This window comes from Amblyraja radiata, unplaced genomic scaffold (genome assembly GCF_010909765.2).
Source record: "Amblyraja radiata isolate CabotCenter1 unplaced genomic scaffold, sAmbRad1.1.pri scaffold_1230_ctg1, whole genome shotgun sequence".
NCBI lineage: Eukaryota > Metazoa > Chordata > Chondrichthyes > Rajiformes > Rajidae > Amblyraja > Amblyraja radiata.
Genome location: NW_022630413.1, coordinates 1 through 18,488, shown reverse-complemented (window position 1 = coordinate 18,488; position 18,488 = coordinate 1). Strand labels below are relative to the sequence as shown.

The window sequence follows — 18,488 nt, the reverse complement described above, 5'->3', positions numbered from 1 at the left end:
ACGGGGGGGACACACACAGGGACACACACACAGGGGGACACACACAGGGGGACACACACAGGGGGCACACACAGGGGGACACACACAGGGGGAGACACACAGGGGGAGACACACCCTCCCTCCCTCCCCCGCCATGGACTGTTTCTCCACCCACAGACGCTGCCCGACCCACTGAGTGTTGTCACTGGGGGAAGAGTCCTTACCGGTGTAGCCGGTCTCACAGAGACAGACAATGTGACTGGAGGAGAGGTCGGCGTGGCAGGACACTCCGTGGTAGTGCCCACTGTCGGGGTAGTCCGGACACGGACAGGGCCGGCACTGTTGACCTGACCCCAGCACCGGGTCTCCATAGTAACCGGCAACACACCTGTAGAAATCAGCCACATGGTATAAAACCTTTAGTGAAGCACATTGTCTACAGGCATTCCAGTCCCCCTTGGTAGGCTGATCCAAAAGATTAACATGCAGGAGATTAACAGCTTAGTTTAGGTTATTGGTATGTGTACCGAGGTATAGTGAAAAGCTTTTGTTACGTACTAACCAGTCTGTGGAAAGACTAAGCAAATTCTCTACTTCCCAGAAGGTAGACACAAAATACTGGAGTAACTCAGTGAGTCAGGCAACATTTCAAGAGAAAAATAATACAAATATTATTTTTCTCCAGAGATGCTGCCTGAACCACTGAGTTACTCAGCTTTTTACATTCAAGCCGTTCACAGTGTACAGATACAGGAGAAAGTGAATAATGTTTCTTAACTGGGGATGATCAGCCATGATAACATTGAATGGCGGTGCTGGCTTGAAGGGCCAAATGGCCTGCTCCTGCACCTGTTGTCTATTGCAAGATAAAGTCAAGTGAAGTCCAATTAAAGATATGTGGTAGACACAAAGAGCTGGAGTAACTCAGCGGGGCAGGCAGCATCTCTGGAGGGAAGGAATGGGTGGCGTTTCGGGTCGAGACCCTTCTTCAAACTGATGTCAAGGGAATGGGCCCACTACGCTGACATCAGTCTGAAGAAGGGTCTCGACCCGAAACGTCACCCATTCCTTCTCTCCAGACATGCTGCCAGTCCCGCTGAGTTACTTCAGCATTTTGTGTCTACTTTCAATTTAAACCAGCATCTGCAGTTCTTTCCTACAGTCTCCAATGGGGTATATGGTAGGTTAGGATCCCTCTCGAGTTGGTGTTAGGATGGCTCAGTTGCCTGATAACTGTTGGGAAGAAACAGAAACTGGGTCGCATGGATTCAGAACTGGCTTACTGATAGAAGACAGAGGGTTGTGGTGGAAGGACAATATTCTGGCTGGATGTCTGTGACCAGTGGACAACGAGCCGCTACGATATATCTACGGCCTCCTACGGACCCGTTACGAACGTTCTCCGAATTTGAATCAAGGGGAAAACTCGGGAGAATTCGTGAGCAGCTCGGGCAAGTGGGACAGGCCCTTACTATTTAGTTCGTAGGACTAAGGGAATCAAGCTATATGGGGGAAAATCCAGAACGGGGAACTGATTTTGGATGATCAGCCATGATCATATTGAATGGTGGTGCTGGCTCAAAGAGCTGAATGGTGCTCTCCTGCACCTGTTTTCTATGTTTCTATGCAGGGATCTGTGCTGAGATCCCTGCTTTTGTCAGGTATATAAATAACTTGGACATAAACGTAGACTGCTTTTTAAATAAGTTTGTGGACAATACCTATATTGCTGGGATTGTGGGGAGTGAGCAAGGCTGTCAAAGTAGGATACAGCAGGTTATAGATCAGCTACAGAAATGGGTGTAGAAATGGCAGGTGTAGTTTAATCCGAGAGGTGTGTGGTGTTGCACTTTGCGAAGTACTGGCAAGACCCTTAACAGCATTGATGTACAGAGGGATCTTGGGATTCATATCTCCCTGCAAGCGGCAACACAAGTAGATAGAGTGGAAAAGAAATGGCAGATGGAGTTTAATCCAATCGGTAGATACGGTGTAGTTGCCTTCAATGGTCAGGGCATTGATTCAGGAAGTCATGATGCAGCTATTGGATCTTTGCTCTAGAGGACTTTGGTTAGACCACATTTGGAGTATTGCGTGCAGTTCTGGTCGGCCCCGTTATAGAAAGGATGCCTCACACAGTGCAGCATTCCTAGCATCCCGAACACACTGCATACGTGCCCCCTCCCTCACCGCAGTGCGGCCCTCCCTCGGTACTGACCGTTCGCAGTGCCGGCCGCCCGTGTGCTCCATGCAGTCCCGGCAGTATCCAGTGCCGGCATCGCACTCCAAGGCGTGTCCGTTGCAGCGGCACGGTCGGCAGGTGGGGAAGCCCCAGTGATCCGGGAAGCAGCGGTCACAGCGCCGGCCCCGCACACCTGAGCGGCAGCTGCAAGCCCCGCTATCCCCATCACACATGCCGTGCACCGAGCCCTCGGCGCTGCACTCACAGGCTGGGGGATTGGGAAGAGAGGGGGGGGGGGGGGGGGGGGAGAGGGAGAGAGCGAGGGGGGGGAGAGAGAGGGGAGAGGGAAGGTAGAATGATAGAGGGAGTGGAGGATGAGGGGGGAAGGAGAGGGGAGAGAGTGAGTCTGGTGTGTCTCATTGGAGGCAGACAAACATGAACGGCCAGCACGGAAACAGGCCCTTCAGCCCAACTCATCCATGCAAACCAAGATGCCCCATCTACACTAGTGCCACCTGCCGCTGTTTGGTCCATATCCCTCTAAACCTTTCCTATCCATGTATCTGTTCAAGTGTCTTTTAAATGTTGTTATTAGTACCTGCCTCAACTATATCCTCGGGCAGCTCATTCCATATAGTCACCACCCTCTGTGTGAAAAGGTTGGCCCTCAGATTCCTATTAAATATGTCCCCTCTCACCTTAAACCTATGTCCACTGGTTCTTGATTCCTCTACTCTGGTATTCACCCTATCCATTCCCCTCATGATCTTATACACCTCTAAGATCACCCTTCGGCAACCTGCGCTCCAAGGAAATAAAGTCCTAGCCTGCCTGACCTTTTGTACGTTTTCATAAAATAATAAATTACAGGAGCAGAATTTGGCCATTCGGCCCATTTTCTACTCTGCCATTCAATCGTGACTAATCTATCTTTTCATCTCAACCCCATTCTCCTGCCTTCTCCCCATAGCCCCCCTTTCCCTGTAACTCAAGCCCTCAAGTCCTGGCGACATCTTTGTCAATCTTCTCTGCACGCTTGTATAGAAAGGAACTGCAGATGCTGGTTTAAACCGAAGACACACAAAAAGCTCAAAACAAAAAGCAACTCAGCGGGTCAGAGCATCTCTGGAGAAAAGAAATAGGTGATGTTTCGGGTCAAGACCTAACCTCTGCACTCTTTCCATCTTAATGGCATTTGGACAGGTACATGGATAGGATAGGTTTGGAGGAATATGGGCCAAACCCAGGCAGGTGGGACTAGTGTAGATGGGGCATGTTGGTCGGCATAGACGAATTGGGCCGAAGGGTCTGTTTCCATGCTGTGACTTCTACACGGGACTGGGGTCCAGAACTAGGGGTCACAGGGGTCGGCCATTTAGGACTGAGATAAGGGAAAACATTTTCACCCAGAGAGTTGCGAATCTGTGGAATTCTCTGCCACTGAAGGCAGTGGAGGCCAACTGACTGGATGTTTTCAAGAGAGTTAGATTTAGCTCTTAGGGTTAAAGGAAGCAAGGGATAAGGGGGGAAAAAACAGGAACGGGGAACTGATTGTGGATGAACAGCCATGATCATATTGAATGATGGTGCTGGCTTGAAGGGCTGAATGACCTACTCCTGCACCTATTTTCTATGTTTCTATGACTGTGAATCAACACTGTGCGATGTACCTGAGGGTGCAGTGGGTGATGCAACGGTTCAGGGGCTGGGGTGACATTCCCTGATCCCCCCCCCCCCCCCCGACCCACTCCCATGCGGAGATCCCCCTGCCCCCCCCTTCCCCCCCGGCCCCGCGACGCATGGGGATCCCCCCCCGCGGCTCACACCCCTCAACAACAACGGCAGGTGCAGTGTCGATCACTTACGGACACAGCCGACCGGCCCGAAGCCGAAGGTGTCGGGAGAGCAGTGGTCACAGCGCCGCCCCATCACGTGTGGCTTGCAGCGGCAGCAGCCCCCAACCCTGGTGCACTCCGAGCTGAGGGAACCCTGAGGGTCACACTCACAGGCTGGGGGGGGCAGAGAGGATCAGAGTGGGGAAGAGAGGGTAGTGGGATGGGGGGCGGTGGAAGGAGGGGGGTTAGAGGGACAGGGGGTAGAGGGACGTGGGGGGCGGGGGGGGGAAGGGAAAGAGGGGGTGGAGGGATTGGTGGGCAGGGGGAGTTCATGGGGTCAGTGGAGGGGGACAGGTCAGCGGGGGGAGAGGTCAGAGGGGAAGAGACAGAGGGGTTGGTGGGGGAGGGGAAGATGCATCAGGGGAGGAGGAAGGGACAAGCGTTAGAGTACTAGAGTTAGTGCAAGGGAGAAAATCAGTGGGTGGGGGAGTCACACTCCCCTTCACCCCCCCCCCACGCCCCTCGCTGCACCCTACACCCTTCCCCTCCTCCCCCTCCTCCCCCTCCGTCCCTCCTTAACGTTCCCCTCCCTCTACCCTCCACTCCCTCATCCCCTCTCCCTCACTACTTGCCCTTGTCCCTCCTTTGCTCCCCCTGCCCGTCTCTCCTCTCCCACCCTCACCCCTGCTCTCCCTCACCCCCCGCACTCTGTCCCTCCAACCCTCATCCCCTCTCCCTCCCTCATCCCTGCCCCTCCCCACACCCACTCACTCCCACTCTCTCCCCCCTGCCCCCTCCCTCACCCCTGCCCTCCCTCACCCCCCGCACTCTGTCCCTCCCCCCTGCCCTCCCTCACCCCTGCCCCTCCCCACACCCACTCACTCCCACACTCTCTCCCCCCTGCCCCCTCCCTCACCCCCTGCCCCTCCCTCGCCCCTCACCCACTCACGCAGTGCACTGTGGTGCAGGAGGGTGGAGATGCTGCACAGGAGACGGCTACAGACGTCGGCGAGGGCGGGCATGCCGGCTGCAGTGAACGACTGCAGGCACCGGTAACGTTCCATGTCCTGGCGCCGGGCCTGTGCCTCCGGCCCCGACCCCACGAACCCCGGCAGCTCCGTGTACTGGGGTAGCAGCACCAGCTGTGGGGTGGGGGCACTGGTCAGTCATGGTCAGCCTGCTGTGGGCAGGTGGGGAGGGGCGGAGAGGGAGAGTGAGTGGCGGAGAGAGGGAGGCGGGGAGAGGGATGTTGCCAGGACACGAGGTGCCAGAGTTACAGGGAGAGGTTGGGCAGGCTAGACTATAGACTTTGAACCGGCAGGAGGCTGAGGGGTGATCTTATAGAGCTGTATAAAATCATGAGGGGAATAGATAGTGTGACTGTACATATTCTTCTACCCAGAGTAGGGATTCGAGAACCAGAGGACATAGGTTTACGTTAAAAGGGGAAGATTTAATAGGAACCTGAGGGGCAACATTTTCACAGAGGGTGGTGGGTGTATGGAACGAGCTGCCAGAGGAGGTAGTTGAGGCAGGTACCATAACAACATTTATAAGACATTTGCACAGCAACATGGATAAGAAATGTTTAGAGGTATATAGGGCCAAACGTGGGCAAATAGGATTAGAGTAGATGGGGCATCTTGGTCGGCATGGATGAGTTGGGCCGAAGGGCATGTGTCCATGCTGTGTGACTATGACTGTCCTGAGATCTTGTGTTGGACACAAAGTGTTGGAGTAACTCAACGGGTCAGGCAGCATCTGTGGAGGAGATGGACAGGGGCTGTTTTGGGCCGGGTCCCTTTTCAAGTGCTCGTTACTCCAGTAATTTGTGTTCTAGGCAAGATGAAAGCAGTTGCTTCTATCTACACTGTCCTGTGATGTTCCTGGGCCTCAGGGTCAGGAGTAGATGGAAGCACGGTGAAAGGAAGTCTGGAAACGTACGGAATCGACCAGGATGGTGTTAGAGTTCCAGTCTGGGGCCAGGAGCCGCTGGAACCGGATGCTGATCTCGTAACGGATGCTGGGCTCAAAGCAGAATGGGCTGGACACCATGATGTGTCTGTTGGCAAAGCAGAGGGATGAAGTCACAGAGTCACAACATGGAAACAGGCCCTTCAGACCAACCGCCCACACCTACCAACATGCCCCATCTACACTAGTCCCACCTGCCTGCGTTTGGCCCATATCCCTCTAAACCTGCCCTATCCATGCACCTGTCGAAGTCTGAAGAAGGGTCTCGACCCGAAACATCGCCCATTCATCTCTCCAGAGATGCTGCCTGTCCCGCTGAGCTACTCCAGCATTTTGTATCTATCTATTAAACCAGCATCTGCCGTTCCTTCCTTCACATGTAACTGTCTAATTGCTTCTTAAACATTGTGATAGTCCCAGCCTCAACTACCTCCTCTGGCAGCTCGTTCCATACATCCACCACCCTTTGTGTGAAAAAGTTACCCCTCAGATTCCTATTTAATCTTTTCCCCTTCACCTTAAATCTATTTTCTCTGGTTCTCTATTCCCCTAATGTGGGCAAGAGACTGTTTGTGTTTCCCCAATCTATTCCTCTCATGATTTGTATACATACACCTCTATAAGATCACCCCTCATCCTTTTGCACTCCACGGAGTTACTCCAGCTTTTTGTGTCTATCCTTGGTTTAAACCAGCATCTGCAGCTCCTTCCTAAACATTCTGGTCAAATTGTTCTCAGCAAGGTCCAGTCCAGTCCACTCCACCGCTGGCAAAGGCAGCACACCATCACGTAGCATCACAGACTAGTTAGGCAACAGCTCTGCCCAAGAAATTGCAGGGAGTTGTGGATGTAGCCCAGTCCATCACACAGACCACACTGCCCCATCGACTCCATCTACACTTCACGTTGCCTCAGGAAAGCAGCCAACATCATCAAAGACTTGTCCAGCCCCGCTCCCATCCGGTCATTCCTTCTTCTCCGAGTTCCCGTCGGGCAGAAGGTACAGAAGATTGAAAGCGCGCACTGTACGTTCGGGTACTGTGGTAAAGGTCACCTTTATGGTGAAAGGGGCAAAGTTTAAAGGAGGTGCGCAGGGCAAGTTGTTTTACACAGAGGAGGGGTGGGTGCCTTGAATGTGCTGCCGGGGATGGTGCTGGAGCCAGATACAATAGTGGCGTTCAAAAGACTTTTAGACAGGCACGTGGATATGCAGGGAATGGATGGATATGCATCACGTGCTGGCAGAGGAGATTAGTTTGGCATCGGGGTCAGCATGAATATAGTGGGCCGAAGGGCCTGTGGCTGTGTTGTACTGCACTGCTCTGCATTGTATGAAACTGCAAACCACCAGAGATATTTCCTGACCCGCTGAGTTACTCCAGCATTTTGTGTCCAATATTCAATGTGAAGCAGCATCTGCAGTTCCTTCCTACACCGGGCTGTGGCGCCAGCTTGGCTAAACTAACTCAGCAGGCGATGACCCTCGGTGAAGCTCACACATGTGAGTTCAGGCTCCATGCCCCCGTGACGCTAATGCTTTACAGCGCGTTGAGCAGCTCGCTGGGTTTGCGAGAGGGGAAAGAGAGCGTCATTGCCATATTTACCGTGACTTTAGTGGGGAATATTTACGGGTGAGTGGCTCCACTTTGTGGACAACGGGCTGTGGGCCATCGATGCAGCAGAACAGAGACAGTGATTCATAGCTGAATCGAGTCTGAAGAAGGGACTCAGCCCGAAACGTTGCCTATTTCCTTCGCTCCACTGATGCTGCCGCACCCGCTGAGTTTCTCCAGCACTTTTGTCTACCAGTGATTCATATCTCGTGTGGTGTTAAAGGCTTCTGTGAACGGCCCCTTTACAGCCCACGCCCCCTGTGTTCCCCAAACATCACGACCCTGAGGCAACGGGAGGGTGGGGGGGGGGTTGATTGATACGGAGAACAACAGGCTAGTCAGAGTGTTGGTGAGAAACAACACCGACTGACAGATACAGATGATGGGACCAGAGATGCTGGAATATTCATCAAAAACACAAAGTGTTGGAGGAACCCAGCGGGTCAGGCAGCATCTGTGGAGGGAACAGGCAGACAACGTTTCGGGTCGTGACCCTTTTTCCAGCAAAGAGCTGTTCATACTTGTCACATACTAGGTGGCACGGTGACGGGGCTGCTGCCTTACAGCGCCAGATACCCGGGTTAGATCCTGACTATTGTGTGCTGTCTGTACGGAGTTTGTACGTTCTCCCTGTGACCGCGTGGGTTTTCGTGTGCTCCGGTTTCCTCCCACATCTCAAAGATGTGTTGGATGAGGGGTATTACTGCCCCCCCCTTGCGGGCTGCAGCCCCACCCTCCACTCCATCTACACTTCACACTGCCTCAGGAAAGCAGCCGACATCATCAAAGACTTGTCCCACCCCAATCTGAAGCTTGAAAGCACCACCACCAGACTCAGGAACAGCTTCTTCCCCTCTGATATCAGCCTTCTGAACGGTCCTTCCATAAGCGACCCCATTGTAGGCATTGGCTACATTGCTGAAAACAATATATCCTGCACTCTGTATCTTCCCCTTTGCTCTCTATATATTGTACTTAAGTTTGACAATTGTATTTACGTATAGTATTATTTGATCTGATTATACAGCATGCAAAACAAAGCCTTTCACTGTACCTCAATAAACCCAACCCTAGTCCTCACGGGCTATAACTCTGCACCGCTCTCTCCCTCCTCCTGTCCATCCCTACCCCCCCCCCCCCCCCCCCCCCCCCCCCCCCCCCCCCCGCATCACTGCCTCTCCCTCCGATTGCCCCCCCACTGTGGGACTGGTGACTGGCTGGGACTGGTGACTGGCTTCACATGCCCCCCCCCCCCCCCCGCCATCACTGCCCCTCCCTCCGGTTGCCCCCCACTGTGGGACTGACCTATCCGTTCCCCCCCCCCCCCCCGGGCCTGGCCACTGACCTCTCCGTGTGGTGCAGGGTGAGTCTGTAGGGTCGGCCGTGTGGCAGCAGGTTCCCGCAGCGGTACGTGGTGGGTAACCCCACCGTGTGGATCTTGATGATGGCCTCCCAGTCTTCAGCTGACTGCAGGGCACGAGGTAGGAGACACAGTGAGCGCAAACGCACACACACACACCTCACCCACACCTGCCCGTCCTGACCCCAACTCCTTCCCTCCCCCACCCCTCCCATCCTCGACCCCATCACCGGTCCCTCCCCGACCCCTCACCAACCCCTCCCCACCCCCAATCCATCACGTACACCTCACTGGCCCCTCAAGGTTCACCTTGAATCTCAGTGTGTGTGTGTGTGTGTGTGTGTGTGTGTGTGTGTGTGTGTGTGTGTGTGTCTGAGTGTGTGTGTGTGTGTGTGTGTGTGTGTGTGTGTGTGTGTGTGTGTCTGAGTGTGTGTGTGTGTGTGTGTGTGTGTGTGTGTGTGTGTGTGTGTGTGTGTGTGTGTGTGTGTGTGTGTGTGTGTGAAACTATGTGTCTGTGTGTGAGTGGATCTGTACGTGTGTGAGACTATGTATGGGGGATTGTGTTTGTGTGTGTAACATAGTTGTGTGTACGTGTGTGTGACTATGTGTGCGTATCTTTGTGAGAGGGGGGAGAGAGAGGGGGGGAGGGGGGGAGGGAGAGAGAGGCGGGGAGAGCGGGGAGAGAGTAAGAGGCAGACGGAGGAAGAGGGGGCAGATGGTTATGAGTGAAGTGGAACAATATTTGAGAGACCTTCAATCTAATCCCTCAGTGATGGGGAGACTCGCCCCGGCTGAATGCCAACACCTGTTGGGGTGGGGGTCCACAGAGGTCCGCGGGGGTCCGCAGCGTGGGGTCCGCGGCGTGGGGTTCGCGGCGTGCGGTCCGCGGAAGGGTCGAGGGCAACGGCAGGTGTGGGAGGGGGGTCTCGCGGGAGGGAGGGCGATACCTCGGGCTCGTAGCGCAGCAGCAGGCTGTAGTCCATGGCGCGGGGGATGTTGCTGACCAGGAAGGTGAGGCCGGCTCCTTCCCGTACCCGGGCAAAGCCCAGCCCCGTCCACGTGACCATACCGTTCAGCGGCCACTCTCTCCTCACCACCTCCACCCATGGCTGTGGACAACACAGGCACTTCGGTACACCACTGCACGCCACAGGCCATTCAGCCCCACCCGTCACAGCTAGCCCCTGCTAGCCATAGGCCATTCAGCCCCACACACCACAGGCTGTTCAACCCCACCAGCCCTGTTGGCTCCTGCTCCACCCTAGCCCCCTCCTCAACCAAACTCATTCCCCCCTCCCCTTCATAATCCAGGACCACTCACACCCCGGTCATTCCCTCTTCTCCCCTCTCTCATTGAACACCATCAAGAGCCTTTGTCACAGTCTGGTTCGGCAACAGCTCTGCCCAAGACCACAAGAAATCGCAGAGTTGCGGATGTAGCCCAGTCGGTCACTCTGACCAGAATCCACACCATCGGCTCCATCTACACTTCACGCTCTTGGTTCTTGGTCCTCCAAAATATTCCAAATGGAATTTAAACTGGAGGTGGTGAAGGGAGGGCTTAAACCAGAAAGGGTTATTGGGAAGAAAGAGCTACTATAAATTTAGTTGCATCTGGTTGGGTAACTATAGTAGGGTGGGGATTATTCCATGCTTTAATTGTGCGGGGGAAGAACGAATTGCTGTACACATCTGTCTTTGTAGCTGGGATCACAATTTTGTAGCTGGGTCCTCAGGAAAGCAGCCGACATCATCAAAGACTTGTCCCACCCCGGTCATTCCCTCTTCTCCCCGCTCCCGTCCAGCAGAAGGCGCAGGAGCTTGAAAGCGCGCCCCACCAGGCGCATCCTTCTCGCCCTGTCAAGGCCGTGACCTCTGTTGCTCCAGCAAAACGGATAATCTAGCAAGGCTCACGAACCAAGAGTGCCAGAAAATGGGTGGTGGACCTGTATTTATGTTTAGTATTGTCTGCTCTGTTTGGATAGCAGGCAGAACGATGAGTATCACTGTACCTCGGTACATGTGGCAATAATGAACCTAACTCTAGCTTGATCCGAGTTTACTGTTTGGTGGCGACCAGGAATGGTCATTGTTCCCTGGGGATGGGATGTAGGTACCAAACCAATGTACTGGGGTCCCGGCAGACCCCCCCCCCCCCCCCCCGCCCGACGGTGTCCCCAGAGATCCTGGCCACACTGACCTTTGGGGAGCGGTGGGTCCCCTGCCTATGTCTCCGACGCCGGATGCCCAGAGCCTGTAGGTTGTTCATGTCCATGCAGTCTTCCTCCACCAGACGCTTCTTTCCTCCCTGAAAGATGGGGAGACGGGGAGACGGTGAGGGTAAGTGCCCCAGGGTGGGGGAAGCTGTGGCAGGCACCGTCCTCTCACCCCCCCCCCCCCCCCCCCCCCCCCCCGCCCCCGTCCCATTCCCAGAGCTTCATCCCCACTCTCCCGACGGTAACACAGCCTCAAGGACCACTCACACCCCGGTCATTCCCTCTTCTCCCCGCTCCCATCCGGCACAAGGTACAGAAGCTTGAAAGCGAGCACCACCAGACTCAGGAACAGCTTCCTCCCCTCTGTTGCTGCCTCACAGCGCCAGATACCCAGGTTCGATCCAGACTATGGGTGCTGTCTGTATGGAGTTTGTACATTCTCCTTGTGACCACGTGGGTTTTCTCCGGGTGCTCCGGTTTTCTTCCACATTCCAAAGACGTACAGGTTTGTAGGTTAATTAGGTTTGGTAAAATTGTAAATTGTCCCTTTTGTGCAGGATAGAACTAGTGTAGTGTGTGATCGATGGTCTGTGTGGGCTCGGTGGGCCGAAAGGCCTGTTTCCATGCTGTATTTCTAAAGCAGTCCACTACCAGAGAGCAGTCCTGAACTACTATGTACCTCATTGCTGACCCTCAGACTATCCTTGTTCGCACTTTGCTGGGTTTACCTTAGACTAAACGTTATTCCCTTATCATGTATCTGTACACTGTAAATGGTTTGATTGTAATCATATATAGTCTTTCCGCTGTCTGGATAGCACATATCAAAAGCGTTTCCATCAATGTACCTCGGTAGAGGTGACAATAAAACTAAACTGCAACTGTACTGAACGGTGGTGCCCCCATAAGCCAGGGTTAGGCCCAGTCTTCCAACCTACCTCATTGTGACACCTACATGCTTTTAATCTGCTCTTTCTCAGTAAATATAACGCTGTATCACTATATTCCACATTGCCTGTTGTACTTGTGTACAGTTTGATTGGACTCATGTACGGGATGATTTGACTGGAGAGAGATTTAAACATTCAAAATTAATGTTTGGGAGGTTATGGGGAGAAGGCAGGAGAATGGGGTTAGGAGGGAGAGATAGATCAGCCATGATTGAATGGCGGAGTAGACGTGACGGGCCGAATGGCCTAATTCTGCTCCTATCACTAATGATGACCCCTAACTAATGATTTAAGAGCCCCGGTGTTGTGTGTCATGGGCAGTGATTGGTGGGCTACTCACGGGCAGTCGGTCGGAGGGTGAGCGGGGCTGGGCTTCCTCGCCCTCGTAGGTGAACAGGTCAAGGGGCATGCAGTAGAAGCCAGGCTCCACCTGCTGGCACTGCCGGCCGGACATGTGGGGGTGGCAGTCACACTGCCCACTCACCCCCTCACACCTGTGGGGAGAGAGAGAGAGAGAGGTCAGCCTACACCCTGACCCCCGCCCCCCCCCCACCAACCCCACTGCCCACTCACCCCCTCACACCTGTGGGGAGAGAGAGGTCAGCCTACACCCTGACCCCCGCCCCCCCACCAACCCCACTGCCCACTCACACCTGTTGGGGGGGAGAGTGAGGTCAGCCCGACCCCTGAACCTTGGTGACCCCTGATCCCCACTGACCCCTAGCAACCCACTGCCTGCCGACCGCTCACACCTGTAGGGAGAGAGAAAGCATCAGCCCGACCTCTGAACCACAGTGATCCCTGACCCACAGCGACATCTGACCCCCCACCGACTCTCACTGACTCTCTGACCCCTGCTGAGCCTCTGACCTCCGCCAGTCCTGCTGAACCCCTAACGACCCCACCGACCAATGCTGGCTACGCACTCGAGCAGAGAGAGATGGTCCATCACAGGTACTGACCTCCCCATCATCAAAGGGATCTACAGGAGGCGCTGCCTCAACAAGGCAGCCAGCATCATCACCGACCCACACCACCCTGACCACGCTCTTATCTCGCAGATACTACCAGGAAGACGGTACAGGAGCCTGAAAACTGTGACCTCCAGGTTCAGGAGCAGCTTCTTTCCAACAACCATCAGGCTCTTGAACACTGGGGCAGGGGGCAGGGGTCTGTACCTGTCACTGTACGAGCCCCCGAAGTCACAGTCGCAGGGACGGCAGCCCCCCAGGTCGTTGCCCAGGCCCCAATACTCAGGCTGTGGGGGGACAAAGGGCAGAGGTCAGTACACCAGGGGCACAGACACAGGCACACACTCTCGCACACACACACACACACACACACACACACTCCCACACATGCACTCCCCCACACACACACACACACACACACTCTCGCACACACACACACACACACAGATACACTCCCACAATCACTCCCACCGCACACACGCACTCTCGCACACACATACACACATACACACTCCCACACAAACACACGCATGCACACTCCCACATACACACACTCCCACATGCAAATACACATGTACGCATACACACGCACATACACATAGAGTCACACACACATACACGCACTCAGTCACATGCTCACACACACCACACGCATTTGGAGCATTGCCCCCATTACAGGAAGGATGGGGTGGCTTTGGAGAGGGTGCAGAGAAAGTTCACCAGAATGCTGTCTGGATTAGAGAGTTTCAGCTACAGAGAGAGGTTGGACAGACTTGGATTGTTTTCTCTGGAACACAGGGGAGACCTGATAGAAGTGTATAAAGGCACAGATAGTGTAGACATTCAGAATCTTTTCCCCAGGGTGGAAAGGTCAAACACTAGAAGGCATAGATTTAAGGTGAGGGGCAACGTTTGAAGGAGATGTGTGGGCCAATTTTTTTTAATACAGTGGGTGCCTGGAACGTGCTGCCAGGGGTGGTGGTGGAGGCAGATATGATAGTGGTGTTTAAGAGGCTTTTGGATAGACACATGGATATACAGGGAATAGGTTACTATGGATCACGTGCAGGCAGAGATTAGTTTAATGGCATGGACATTGTGGGCCGAAGGGCCTGACCCTGTGCTGTACGGTTCAGTGTTCACAAGCACGCACACTTGAGCATGTACACACATGCACACACTCATCAGAGGCATACACACTCACTTATGTGTACATACACACTCACTTATGTGTACATACACTGAATTCCCCCCCTCACCGACACTCTCTCCCCCATCACCGACTCTCCCCACCCACCGAAACCCCCCCCACCACGGACACTCTCCTCTTCCCACCACTCACCCTCCTGCAGTCCTGGTCACACACACCCCCTCCCCACCTCCCCCAATCCTTCCCACCCACCCACCTTCTTCCTCCCCACTCCCCGCCCCCCCCCCCCCCACCACCAACTTCACCCCCCCCCTCCCCACCAACTTCACCCCCCCCTCCCCACCAACTTCACCCCCCCCTCCCCACCAACTTCACCCCCCCGGTTCTGGCAGCGGCCCCCCTGCCCCCGGTTCCCCCCCCCCCTCCCCCCGGCCCAGCCCCCACTCACCAGGCAGGTGTCACAGTAACGTCCAGTCACGTATCTCTTGCAGACGCAGTCGCCACTGACGGGGTCACAGGAGGAACCGGTCATCGCCAACCCCCGGGGGTCACAGCGGCAGGCTGGTGGGGGGGGGAGGGGGGGGGGAGAAGAGGGACAGTGACCCACCATAGGTCTCACCGCAGGGAGCGGGGCCCCAGGAGAGGTGTGTCCGACCCCCTCTCCCAGCACCCTGCCTCCCGTCTACCCTCCTCTCCCTCACCCACACACCGCCCCCACCCCTCCATCCTCCCCCCCCCCCTTCCCTCCACCACACCAACTCTCCCTCCTCCTGTCTCCCACCCACCCACAGAGGGTCAGAGAGTAAACAGATGGGGTCAGGGAGGGGTCAGTGGAGTACACAGGGCGCATGGGCCACCTTGTGCCCCAGAGCCGAATGACCCTGTGTGGGGCAGTGAGAACGAGGGACCCAGCTTGCTTGCCTCTGCGAGAAGATAAGACTGTACTAAGAACTTACATAACTGTGTCGGAGCCAGAAAGGTGGCGACTCTTTGTGTAGATTGTATGCAAAACAATGGGTTCCACGACATGGGCCGGGGTGCGACTTGTCCTCGATTATTCTACACCTCACACTCAAGCACAATCAAGGACCAGTCTCACCCTGGTCACTCCCTCGTCTCCCCTCTCCCATCAGGCAAGGGGTACAGAAGTGTGAAAACACACACCTTCACATTCAGCTACAGATTCTTCCCAGCTGTTATTGGGCAACTGAACCATCCTCTCACCCACTAGAGAGCGGTTCTGACCTCCCATCTACCTCATTGGAGACCCTTGGACTATCTTTAATCAGACGTTACTGGATTTTATCTTGCGTTCACTAAATGTTATTCCCTTTATCCTGTATCTGTACACTGTGGCCAATACTTGACTGTAATCACGTATTGTCTTTCCGCTGACTGGTTAGCACGCAACAGAAAGCGTTTCACTGTACCTCGGTACATGTGACAATAAGCTAAACAGAACTAAACTAAACCATACCTACACGTGACAATAAAGTATGATTTCACCTACCTTGGCAGCCCAGCGGGTTGCCCAGGCTCAGACCGTAGTAGCCGTCCTTGCAGCGGTCACAGCGAGCTCCCTGCACGTTGTCCTTGCAGCGGCACTGACCGCCAATGCTGCTGTAGTCCAGGTCAGTATCACCATCACACACCCCTCCCTCCAGCGAGCCCACAGGGTCACAGTCACAGGCTGTGGGGAGACGGGGGGGGGGTCAGGCAACACACAGGCCACTCCGCAGGCTGAGGGGGTGACCTTATCGAGGTGTGCAAGATCACGAGGGGCACGGATAAAGTGAACGCTCACAGTCTTTCCCCCACGGTAGAGGATTCTAAAACTAGAGGGCACAGGATTAAGATGAGATGGGAGAGATTTAAGAGGGACATCAGGGGCAACTGTTTTCACTCAGAGGTTAGTCCGTCTCTGGAACGAGCTACCAGAGGAAGCTACAGAAGTGGATACAATGATGGCTTTTAGACGACTTTTGGACAGATATGTGGATAGGAAGGGTTTAGAGGGATATGGGCCAAACTCGACTCGTCCGGTATGCCAACTTGGTCGGCATGGACAAGGTGGGCTGAAGGGCCTGTTTCTGTCCTGCACGCCTCTGTGACAGGGTCAGTGGGGTGACACCAGTTGTCCACATGAGATGAGTATCATCTGCCCCAGTCCAGGGGCAGGTAGATATGAAGTGATGATGGCACTGTGCTGTCCACTACTGAGGACATCCTCTGTTGTAAGGTCCCACTGAAACCTCTCCCCTCTCAACTTAAGCCTGTGCCCCCTAGTTTTGGAATTCTCTACCCTGGAAAAAGTACTGTGAGCATTCACTTTATCTGTGCCCCTCATGGTCTTGTACACCTCAATAAGGTCACCCCTCAGCCTCCAACGCTCCAGAGAACAAGGTCCCAGTCTATCCAACCTCTCCCTGTAACTCAAGCCCATGAGCCGAGGTAACGTCCTGGTGAATCTCTTCTGCACCCTTTCCAACTTTAGAGATACAGGGTGGAAACGGGCCCTTCGTCCCATCAAGTCCGCGCCGACCAGCGATCACCCCGTACACTAGCACTATCCTACACACGAGGGACAATTTACAATTTTACTGAAGCCAATGAACTTACAAACCTGCACGTCTTTGGAGTGTGGGAGGAAACCGGAGAAAACCCACGCGGTCACGGGGAGAATGTACAAACTGCATACAGACAGCACCCTAGGTCAGGATCGAACCCAGGCTTCTGGCGCTGTGAGGCAGCAACTCTATTGTTGCGCCACTATGTTCCCCCTTCAATGACATCTTTCCTATAGCTGGGTGCCCAGAACTGCACACGATGCTCCAAGTGTGGTCTCATCAACCACTTGTATCATATATCTTGATGTTCCAACTCATGTACTCTTTAGACTTTAGAGATACAACATGGAAACCTCGGCCCTTCAGCCCAACCAGCGATCACCCTGTACACTAGCACTATCCTACACACTAGGGACAATTTTCTGAAGCCAATTAACCTACAAACCCGCACATCTTTGGCATGTGGGAGGAAACCAGAGCACCCGGAGAAAAACCCACGCGATCGCAGGGAGAACGTGCAAACTCCACACAGACAGCACCCGTAGTCAGGATTGAAGCCGTGTTTCTGGCGCTGTGAGGCAGCGGCTCTACCCACTGCGCCACCGTGCCAGCCACGTTGTACGCGGTTGCTGGGGTCGGTATATGTGGTACTCACGGATGCAGGCGTTGTGGGAGCGGATGTCTGCCGCTGGGTTTCGGTAGTAATATGGCCGGCACAGCTCGCAGTTCTTGCCCATGGTGTTGTGGAGGCAATCCTCGCACACGCCGCCATTGGCATTGCCCGTCGCCCTGTACACCGCCATGTCGAAGTGGCAGCGGGCAGAGTGCTTGTTACAGTCGCACACTGGTGGGGAGAGGCATAGTGTCAGGCACCGTCCAAGGTGGCACAGACCACGGAGAGGGGACCGGCAAGGAGAGGGAGACAGAGAGAGGGGGAGACGGGGAGGGGGAGACGGGGAGGGGGAGACTGGGATGGGGAGACGGGGAGGGGGAGACGGGGACGGGGAGACACGGAGACGGGGAGGGGGAGACGGGGAGACGGAGAGGGGGAGACGGGGAGGGGAAGACGGAGAGGGGAAGACGGAGAGGGGAAGACGGAGAGGGGAAGACGGAGAGGGGAAGACGGAGAGGGGAAGACGGAGAGGGGAAGACGGAGAGGGGAAGACGGAAAGACGGAAAGGGGGAGACGGGGAGACGGAGACGGGCAGACGGAGAGGGGGAGACGGAGAGGGGGAGACGGGGAGGGGGAGGGGCGGGGAGGGTGAGGGCGGGGAGGGGGGGGGGGAGGGGAGAGGGGAGGGGGAGAGGGGGGGGGAGAGGGGGGGGGCGGGAGGGGGGGGGGGAGGAGTGGGGGGGGGCGGAGAGGGGGGGGGCGGAGAGAGGGGGGGGGGCGGAGGAGAGGGGGGGGGGCGGAGAGGGGGGGGGGGCGGAGAGGGGGGGGGGGCGGAGAGGGGGGGGGGGGGGGGCGGAGAGGGGGGGGGGGCGGAGAGGGGGGGGGGGGCTGGGAGAGGGGGGGGGCAGGGAATATCAAGAGGAGGGAGATGGGGTTCCCTGGTAAATAGCCAACCTTTGCAGGTGTGTGGGTGATCAGCCCTAGCCGGGCTCCAGGGCAACTCATGATGAAAGTCCCGGCACTGTTCACAGTTTAACCCCTGCGTGTTGTGTTTGCAGATGCACCGGCCCTGGATCTG

At 55.4% G+C, this 18,488-nt stretch overlaps 1 protein-coding gene across 1 annotated transcript; it reads right to left on the bottom strand.

Annotated features, from left to right (window-relative positions):
- Positions 1 to 114: 114 nt before the first annotated feature.
- Positions 115 to 18,480, bottom strand: LOC116969802 (laminin subunit beta-1-like; the record flags this gene model as incomplete). The annotated part of the gene is made up of 14 exons (XM_033016582.1): positions 18,365 to 18,480; positions 17,453 to 17,641; positions 15,741 to 15,920; positions 14,679 to 14,791; positions 13,288 to 13,367; positions 12,450 to 12,603; positions 11,144 to 11,251; positions 9,891 to 10,052; positions 8,929 to 9,050; positions 5,941 to 6,058; positions 4,946 to 5,138; positions 4,027 to 4,170; positions 2,198 to 2,429; positions 115 to 367 (listed from the first exon to the last, which is right to left on the bottom strand). Coding segments are annotated over exons 2-14 (2,007 nt in total), but the record flags the coding sequence as incomplete, so codon positions are not given.
- Positions 18,481 to 18,488: the final 8 nt, after the last annotated feature.